Here is a 10,502-nt window from a genome sequence, read left to right on the forward strand (position 1 = left end):
CTCACTGGCACAATCTCTCCTGCTGCCTTAACTGGATTACACCGATACTTGGTCCTCCGATCTAAACGAGGAATTGCTAAATAAACTGGATCGCCTCCAAAAGTTCTGTATCCGATTTTTATTCGGTTTAAGAAAGTACGATCATATCTCTGCGTTCCGTAAGCGGCTAGGCTGGTTACCCATTCGACAGCGACGTGATGCTCATGTTCTCCATCTCCTATATTCCATCCTGTTCAATCCTAAAACTCCTTCTTATCTCAAAAATGATTTCAAATTTTTGGGTTCCCATAACTATAGCTCTTCCGAAAACTATATCCTTGAAATCCCATCTCATAACTCCTCCTTTCTTGGCGATTCCTTTAAGGTTTCAGCAGTTAGGCTATGGAATTCACTTCCCGTTACTATTCGCTTCGCTCTTTCTCTATCTTCCTTTACATTTCTGCTGTATAAATATTACCTGTCCACATTATATCCCTAACTTGCGTACTAACTACTAACTGACGTGATACTGATCTTGAAATAGATTACATGATTCATGTGCACTTTTTACAATTTAGTTTTTTTTATGTATCCTATATCAGTTTAGTATATTTGTTTCTGTTAAGTAAGTGTTTTTTTCTTTTACTCACAGTGGTTTCTGGAAGAAATCGCTCGAAAGCGATAAGGCAGCCAGTTGCTTTTTATTAATTACTTTTCATAATGTTTAATTTTTTTCCTTTTATGTAATGCAACGAAGTGTTAATAAATAAAATATATTTTAAAGTATAAGTTCATAATAATTAAAACTAACAAAGAGTTATAAAATTCTATACCTGTTATAAAACTAACATTAAAATAAAAAATAACAGTTATTTAAGTGAATTTTTATATTTTATTTATTGGCGTCCTCAAAATATTTAACAGTACTTAAAATTTTATATCTATTATAACTATTTAATGGTGGTGCTCCTTTTCAGCTATTTTCCTTTGCGATTCAGCCCAAGATCTAACATTGGCATCGGAATTAACTAAATTATGAATTTGTAAAATAAAATAAAATGATACAACTATAGCCGGAGGCAAATACATCCATATAATATTATTTTTAAAATAATGGAATAAAGGAAATTGAGCGATTTTTGCCGATAAAGTGTAGGGATACTTCATATGCCTGCCCGACTTTCTGAAATAAATAATAAACGAATAAAGATATAATGGATACCTACCGTATTTACGGGGCTTCATTTACAGTAGAACAAGTAAAACTAAATTTTACTAACCCGGCTATAATGCCACTTCCTCGTAAAACATTTTCTATTTGCGTATAAAAAGCTCTTAGAATATGAGGATACATTTTAGACGTTTTGTAGTTGAAAGAAATACAAAAAAAATATTCAAAGTGCAAAATTCAAATGACTTATTTTTTTTTAATTATAAAAAGTTTAAATTCTTAAAAATATAGCTTGTAGTTTTAAGTAATTTTCCGAAAAGTTCTTTAAAAACCTGCCAATTGTTATAATAATATTAATAAGTTTAAGTAACTCTAAAGAAAAGTCTTTAGTGTAAAAAAATATTTGCTGAAATTGTTTTTAAATTCGTTAAGTTGTTTAGTACATGTGCTAGATGATTTGAATTTTATTAGTCATATCGGTTTCATGTCACGGCATTTCGTCCTGCTTTTTGTCTGTTTCTATTATTACCTGTTAAGAATTTTCTTTTGGGGAACGTCAATTGTCAGTTAGAAAAATAATGAGCAATTACTATTGTCACAATTTACATCATATACCTATTATGTATTGCCTACTACCTAGTACCTACGTTAATATCCCTGAAATAGGATTTTGGATCCAAAATTTTTATGAATTTTAAATTTCCGTTTTTCGTTGATCCGTAAAATTTTGTAGTTTGTTGTCTTTTTGCTCTTGATTTATGTGTATTGGATTTTTGTGGGAAAGAATTGGTTTTTATAATTTACAAATTTAGTTAAAGGGTCGAACTTAGTTGTAATTTTAAAAATCTAATTCATTTATCTAATAAGCGTGACTATAAAGTGAATTGGAGCAGTATTTGTTTGATACTTTGTTCTACATAACAATGAACGACAACGAAAAAGAAGAAGCTGCTAATTTGGTATGTTCATTTAAATTAAGCATTTAGCATTCGGAGTCTATAAAATTTACATTCACTTTCATTATAGAAAGAAGAATTCGAATGGGTTCTACGTGAAGACGTACATGCCATACTACACCAGCTCCACACTGTCTTGGTTGTGAGTAACTATAGCTTAAATTGATATTGGTTTAACTGCAGTACAACAAATTAAAAAAAAACAAATAAGAAAATACTTCATTATTTTTGTTGTTTAATGTACATAAATGCTAGTAATTAACAATATGTGTATATAAGATACTATCAATTTATATATGCATTGTATTTTATTTAAGCACATTAACTTGTTAAATCTTGGAAAATCTTTCAGGAATGTGCTCATAGATTTCCAGTTCCATTATATGGAAATGAAGGACAAAAACAAGATAAGTTTATTTTGACCTCTCAACCAGAACAACTCAAATGCATATTGACACTTACTGGTGACAGCATCACACATGCAGTATGTATTATAATAGTACTTCAGTACTAATTATTTTTATTTATTTATTCTCTTATTTTCTATCTTTTCATGTGTGGGGTATTAGTTTATTGTAATGATTTACAATTCCTAATGTTATGAAATATAGATGGATTCTTGCATTTATTAAATGTATGTAACTGTATATAAATACCAGTTCTAAAAAACTAATGAATAAAAATTGAATAATCCATATTATTTAACATAAAACAGTTTTTTAATTATATAAAACCACTACAACCAAATTAATGTGGTGAAACTGTATTGGCTAGCAACTTATTTGTATTATACAATTTGTTTAGTATTTTGATTGGGATATTTTATATTTAGTTTCAATATAGATATCTTTTTTTGTATTAGGTGCACTACTTAATAGAAGATATAACTATATAGATAGAAAAGATAACTACTAAATAATTTCATTATTTGCATTACAATGTAGTGTCTTACATAAATCTCCATACATTTCAGAGTATTCAACTCTTTATTCAATTATACCTATAGACTCACATTGAGTCTAAAAGTAAAAACATAACTGTATAGTTATGTATAAATTCTATTACTAGATCATGTTGTTTTTAGGATATAAGCTTTAAAGTATTAAGACAGATGCACCTAATGTGTCGGACATCAATTAATCAAGATGGTCCATGGAAGTTGCAGCAGATACAAGATGCAGCAAACCATTTGCAACAAGCTATTGGTTACATTGATAATGTAGATAAACATTATGTGTTTAGGTAATTAGAATTCTATTTTATTTCTGCTCTCAAACATCATGTTGTTGATTGTGAACATACATATTTGTGTTTTAAGACAAGGGGCTAAAATTACTAAATGGCCAACAACAACATCACGATTGTGTGGCTCAAAACAATACATGGTCATAAACTACAATATTATGAGTGTTCAATATATTTTGTTAAAAAATCATCATAACAAAAAGACAAAACCAGATAACTTCATTTCAGATCCATAGGTGTCAATTATAACATATTTCTTTATTCTAATTACTTAATTTGAAACAGGTCATCGGAAGAAGTGTTGCATATAATTCAGTGTCTGATTGGATCCTTGCAAAGAGCGCGCACAGCTCTTGTGTTACCAAAGAAAAAAGCCATTGATGAGTTAATGAAAAGTCGAAATATGGTGAGTTATTATTAATGTAAATAGTTCATATTGTAGCCCCGTAGCCATTCTAACAGAATATAAGGAATATTTTTCATTCCTTACTTTGAATTCTCATCTTATTTATTTGTATTAAAGAAGACTTTATAATGCTGACTTTATATTTTTGATAGAAAATAAAATTTAGTTAATTATTTTTTTCATTTTCATTTGTTTTTGTGTATTATATACCAGGACTTCATAGAACTGAAGTCATGCTTGATTGTATTTTTCATCTACTGTATACTGACATATATAGTATTTCTTGTATAAGGAAGACATTGAAAATGCTCAAAGAGAACAAGAGATCTCGGCAGCTATTATTTCATCGAAGTTAAACCTGACCGACATGCTATAAATAGCTATTGAGAACATTTGCACAGATTCAATGTCATTTCAAATTTCTTATCAATGTAGCACAAAGTTATAGTATGGAAAAGACGGGCTTAGAGCAAATAGATAGTTTTACGTCGTCGTGACCTTACACTTTGTGTCAAATCCGACACGATTTTGGCACACGAAAGTCATACTTGGTGCTGAGCTTTGTATATGAATATTCTTGATTTCCTATTTCGCTAGCTTATGTTAAAAGCTTTCGCATTCAAAACAAAATCCATCCGTAAATGTGGGTCTAACGACCTTAGATCTAAGACTATAATATAAGAAGGTGGTGAGAAATTGGCTGTGACAAAAATCAATCTAGAATTGTTTAGGAAAAACACCTTTTGTATGGCAATTATAGTTTACAATCAATTACCAAAATAATTAAAAATATTTTCCGACTAGAGACTTTAAACATCGACTTGGGTGTAATAGACTTTTAGAAAAAATGTACTATTCAATAAATGATTATTTCCGTGTGACACTGTACTTGATATACGTTTAATAATGTATATGATATTGACCAATTCATATGACTAATGCCTGCCGACTGACTAATGACTGCGCGCCTTTGTGTGTGGCAGAATATGTATAAGAACTAACGATGGTACCATCATACCATATTCTTGCATTAAATTATTATTATAATAAGTCGCAGCCCGCTATTAACTTAATAAGCCGTTCAAATAACAGCCTAGGCCCTTAACGAAACAGCGCCGTTTAAATAGCGGCATAAAAGATATTCGCCGTAGCATTTGTAATAGCGTTATTACTGGCTAATGCTTAGGCCATTCGTTCCCACCCACTACACTATCTCACTATATACATTACTCGATAAAATAATACATGTATGTTGTTTTAAATAACTTTATTACATCAATGATCGAGATCAATTGGGGCATTAAATTGAATGATAGCAGACATCATTTGATAATGTACCAAACATATTTCAAATATCTAAGCATCAAGGATTTATCTTCAACAAAAACAGACAAGCAAATAAGACACTTAGACAATATATGAAGTCAAAACAGATTAGATTTAAAAACAAACAACAAAAGATAAGTCAATTCAGTACATAGATAGGTGGAAGACAACATAAATTAATCATTAAACATATGAATACTTTATTTTAAAGAAAAAAGAAATTGTTACCAAGCACTGCTAAATTATCCTTTCGCTTTCTAAAGTAGCTCACGTCGTCTTTAGTAATTATCCCTTTGTATATTAAAAGACGGCGCCGTACTTGAAAGCCTCTTGCGCTATATACAGCGTCACTGACTTTATGTATTCCAGACAGCGCTGTCTCCAAATTTACCTGAGGATCTGGCGATATCTTTCTACATACAATCAAGCAAACTGGTTTTCGTCGCTTATCAGCTGAGTTCAGTTCACGGGACAATGCGCATTGACTCCTGTCAAGCTGACTGCGCCGTGCCTTGGCTTAGCGATGTCCTCTTTATGCTGACTGCAGCGCTCCATATGTGTCAACAACTAAAGGATAAGGTATGATGTATCTAGAAGAATATAAACACACATTAAATTTATATAACTTTTTTTCGACATTGTCGTATTGACTTAGCACTGTAAAAACGAAATGTCTCCCAGTTAAATTTCTACCCAAATCTGCTTTCCTGGTACTTTTTGCATGGTTGGTTAAATTTTTACACAGCAAAAATATTATATATAGTTTCGATCTATACATAATTAATTTAAATAATTAATAGGCTTTATCGGCGTTTTTGAATTGGCAATTTACTAATCCATATTGAGATTAACTATTAAAAGGATAAAATATCATGATATATTATGTATATATTATACATTAAGTTATCTTATCTATATTGATAACTTAATGTCTCGGTCAGCATATGAGATAGTGGAATTTCCTGGAGATATGATAGTCGTCAAGCGAATTTGTTGATTTTCACTTTTACTTTAATTTTCCGAATCACTTGAAAGTTTGTTGACGACACTGAATTTACGTCCTTATTTCATAGTTAAATTGTGTAAGCATGGAGAACTAAAAAAACCTTTTTGATTTCAGCTGTGCGTCTTCTCCCAGTACAAAGATTTCACAGTTGGATCAAGATCTGCGTCTACAGTGTTTAATTAATTACTTAATAGACATTATATCAATATTTATTCAGTTAAATGCATTTATTAGTATAACGAAAATATAAAACCATTAATGAGAATTATCAATTTGATTATACTGAATAAATAATGATATAATTTTTAACATCAATATTAACTATAATGAACTTAAAAATTTCGATTATACCAAATCCTTCGTAAGTTTTGAAGACCAAGAGCGCAAACTCCGCGATGTCTAAATTTGACGTAAGTCACTTACCGCTATATCTCGATACTGAGGTTAACCTAGTTGTGTTTTCCGAGCATGAGATCATCTTAAATACAATGTAATCGGCAGCTCAAGTCTGAGCAAGTGATCAGCAAGGAAGCATCTGGAGTAGATCCGTTTCCACCGTTTTATGTCCAGCGTCTCCTATGACCGTGTAGTCTTGAGGTCGATGAGTCTTTCAAGTTTCAATTGATCGGTCCATCTGGTTAAGGTGGTTACGAAATTTCGCTCGATGTGAATATTGGTTCGTTGTGAGCATGCTCAACATGCTCAACACCTGAATGCTCGCGTGTGCTCCAACCAATCCACAGTTGCAGTCAAAATGGCGGACGTAGAGGTGGTGGCGACTGACTGGTAATGTAACATTCAAAGGGATTCGTCAAAAATTCGACAGCCGAGTGGGGCGCGCTTGGGCTCTCGGCACTCGTATCGAGTGGTTCGGCTCCATGTACTGACATGCCAAATATTCGACTTGTAACCTGCTCATATTGAGCGAATATTCAATGTCAGTCGCCACCTTTAGTGAACGGCCGTGATCTTTTGCCTTCTGTGTTACCAACCACTAACAGTTTCTCCAAGTTCTTGTCGCTTCTAATCGTCTATAAATTTGTTTTAGTTGTGTATACATGAAAAATACCACCATTTTTGAATTGGATGTATTTAATTGTTTGTTTGGAATTTATAATCGTAGTGAAGGGTTTGGATCTGGACTTGTAAATATTTAATTATTAAAGCCGCGTATCGACTACGCGGTCTTGGAGCGCGCTCCATGAATGACCGCGCCGAGAGAGCGTTCCAAACGATTGAGGTATATCAACTAAGCGCGTGGCAACTGTTACATTATTTGACTTTGATCTTCATCATGTAAGTCAGTTGTATATGAGTTAGATTTTTTAATTTTTAAAGAACTTAAAAATTAAAAAATTTCTTATTACAAATATTTTTTTTTTCATCAGAAACATAATATATACGAACGAGATATACGTCGCCATTTGGCATCTTTAAGTCTACTTGGCAAATTCTGATATGTATCTTTAATGCCCTTTTGAATTGTTTAAACACGCTAATATTACGAATTTTAGACGATGATTGATTAAATAATTGGTTTTTGGTACTTAGTTCTTTAAGCGATTTATTACGATACGAAGCAGTTATGGTATTTCACAGTAGTTCTACCATACAGTTGTATAAATGTTCGGCAGAATTGGTTATCCATATTGGGATCGCAACAAACAAATACAACGTGCCCGTATTAATTTGCGCGTCACGACTGACCGACAACCGACACCCGTCGGAAGAGTGTCGGTTTTTTGCCGAGCGCTCCTCGCTCCGGTGCTCCAACGAACACATTCGCGCGGCTGGTACGCGTGCCATTGTTCGCCTTCTTGGATCGCGTAGTCGATACGCGGCTTAAAGGTGACGTTCAGTATAGTTAATATTGTTTAACACATATTTATTCAATTGATACTATTCAAGTCCATTGTTGATATTCTTGTTGACTTTGTTGTAATGTTTGTAATATACTATATTAAGTATAATATACCACGTTAATCTTTCGAAGTAAAGAGAGAGCATTCCTAAATATACGCGAGTTAATAAACGGCGATGCTTTTTGCGAATGATTTTTGATATCTCCTAGATTGGTAGCTATCTGGGGTTAACGGAATCCTATACTAAAAGTCATTAGACTTATTAAAAAAGTCCAGACTTATATGTAAATTATTTAGCGCCCTTAAAGTCATTCATAAAATCAGCCTTATTTATTACAGTTCGAATAGTTAACGTTATAGAATAGAATTATACGATTACGTTAATAGTAAAATTACGTTCAGCTGCGAACTGTAAGCGTTTTTAATCCATCGGCACGATAAGTCATTTGAATGTTAAATATACAAAGTATGGAAAATCGATAATTTCGTGTTACACAGAACATAAGGCTGATTTTTTTATGAAAAAGGGTAAGTTTTCATGGCTTGTTCCTAAAGGTTAATAATGTTTTCATTGCTTTAGTTATAGCAGTATTGAACGGATAATAAGCCCTTTGAGGCTTCGTACAAAATGCATAGTCATAGAAATCACAAAATCGTTATAGTTAATTTAGGTCGCTCATAGATCTGAGTATTAGTTATAGATTTTTTATTAACTTATACCAGCGATTGGAGCTTTTTAAATCACTATTATGTATATTATACTGTGTTATGCAGAAAAAGATTTAGTGAAAAGCTACTGTCATTTGTCTAAAAATGTTGCTGGTATAACGCTTATAAATATATTCATTTCATTGTTGTTATTTTCTAAATTAGAAAGATATTTACCATTCTCCATACATTAATAGTTAGAATACTGGGTTTGAATAAAACACAACGTTATTTTACGTAAATTTGGTCTTGAAAAGTATTAAAACGCGAGGGTTACTTACGTGTACCAGTGTACGTAAGTGAATAAAGAGTCTTTAGGACGGAAAATTATTTAATTTTCGTAGTGCACAAATCCAATGGTTGTTATAATATTTTACATGCCCTATTAATTTCTGTGTGCTTGGTAATTTGGAATTGAAATTTCTAATTTATAGTATAAAATTAGTTAAGTTGTTCTTTCGCTTCATTAATCATTCGAGCTTATTCGCATATAGTCTATAATTATGTAGTGCATTTTTAATATACATATGCAACTGTAAAATAAGTTCATTTACATTTTCTTCGCTGATTTAAAGCTGAAACTATTTTTATGCATTAATTTAATAAATTGATGCATAAAAATCGGTTCGTTAAGGATATATATACCTTTCGATAGTGCGAAATAACAATCTTATTTTGACAGACGTCAAAATAAGATTGTTATTTCGCACAATAAAAAAAAATATATATATTCGTAAAAATCTTTATTGTTATTTCTATAACATATAAAGATTTTTACGAATATATTTGACATTGTTGAAATAGCATAAACAACTATGTCAGACTGCCGAACACATTTTACTGATAACTATATAAGTTATTTTTAAACTATTATTTAAAATCAATTGATCACTAGCCCGTTGCGGTGTTAGGTGTAGGTCATTATGTTTCATGTTTTGACAATAAATTAATAATTTAGTATTAATGTATTATGTAAGTACTTTGTATTTATAACAGTTCTTGTGATCGTGTTGTATTTATTAAATAAATAAAAACCTGTCAACAATGTTTTTTTATTAGATTTCAGCTCGAGTTTATATATCGGAACATAGTTAACGTAACTTAAAATCAGTCTCACATAAACAATAACAATTACTCCAAAGAATAATGACAAATATTTAGATACTTTACTGTAACATATCATGTTATGAAGTTTTGTAAGTTTTTGTGAGAAATAAATAAATATTATTATTATAGTTAGTTATAATACAATACAAATCTGAGGACGTAAAATATTTTACAAAACTCTAGACGAGATCAAAATTAGTAAATAAATAAGAATTTTCCAACTGACTGTTGTGTCTGTATTTTGACTATAGGATAAAGTTAAGTAGTCGGCATAAAGGCCGAGATATATTTTCTAAAGATTCTAGAATACCTTTCCATGTACTATCCTAAACATCTTCAAGACTTTTTTTTGGATTAGTATCTTGCTATTGGCCTGAAGGACCTTGACCGCTCAGCTTGGTCTATTCTGGCGAGAGTTGACGGAATTTTGCCACGGTTTTGGCTTGCTCGTATAGGGTATTCTCTTTTTTGAGGCAGAATTTTAACAGGAACTTCAACGCTGTTTTCGGAATTTATTTGGAACCCCCGTTTCCGCCAGCCAACCATTCGCCTATTCGCCCCCGCGACTCCACTCTACTCTGCGGTCTGCCTCTGTTGGCAGTTGTCTGAAAATAGTATAGAATTAGTAGTGTTAGACTCTATGGACTTTATTGACAATTGATACTTGTCTGATATTATATGTCTGACACTTTGATATGTCGAGATCAAATGCCAGTTCGGTAATCGGTATTATTTA

At 31.7% G+C, this 10,502-nt stretch overlaps 1 protein-coding gene across 1 annotated transcript; it reads left to right on the forward strand.

Moving 5' to 3' along the window:
• The first annotated feature begins 1,757 nt into the window (after nt 1–1,757).
• On the forward strand, nt 1,758–8,192 carry LOC110994603 (protein rogdi). Its single transcript, XM_022261358.2, has 7 exons — nt 1,758–2,109; nt 2,177–2,248; nt 2,459–2,590; nt 3,191–3,348; nt 3,637–3,757; nt 5,453–5,662; nt 6,204–8,192. Exons 1-7 carry the CDS (start codon nt 2,074–2,076, stop codon nt 6,270–6,272), a joined length of 798 nt encoding a protein of 265 aa, XP_022117050.2. The 5' UTR covers nt 1,758–2,073; the 3' UTR covers nt 6,273–8,192.
• The last annotated feature ends 2,310 nt before the right edge of the window (nt 8,193–10,502 follow it).

The sequence above is a fragment of the Pieris rapae genome, chromosome 7, assembly GCF_905147795.1.
Source record: "Pieris rapae chromosome 7, ilPieRapa1.1, whole genome shotgun sequence".
Taxonomy (NCBI): Eukaryota; Metazoa; Arthropoda; class Insecta; order Lepidoptera; family Pieridae; genus Pieris; species Pieris rapae.

Coding starts and splice junctions, on each gene's coding strand:
- LOC110994603 (XM_022261358.2), top strand. CDS start 2,074: ATGAACGACAACGAAAAAGAAGAAGCTGCTAATTTG. Junction 2,110..2,176: donor AAGAAGAAGCTGCTAATTTG/GTATGTTCATTT, acceptor CTTTCATTATAG/AAAGAAGAATTCGAATGGGT. Junction 2,591..3,190: donor GTGACAGCATCACACATGCA/GTATGTATTATA, acceptor TGTTGTTTTTAG/GATATAAGCTTTAAAGTATT.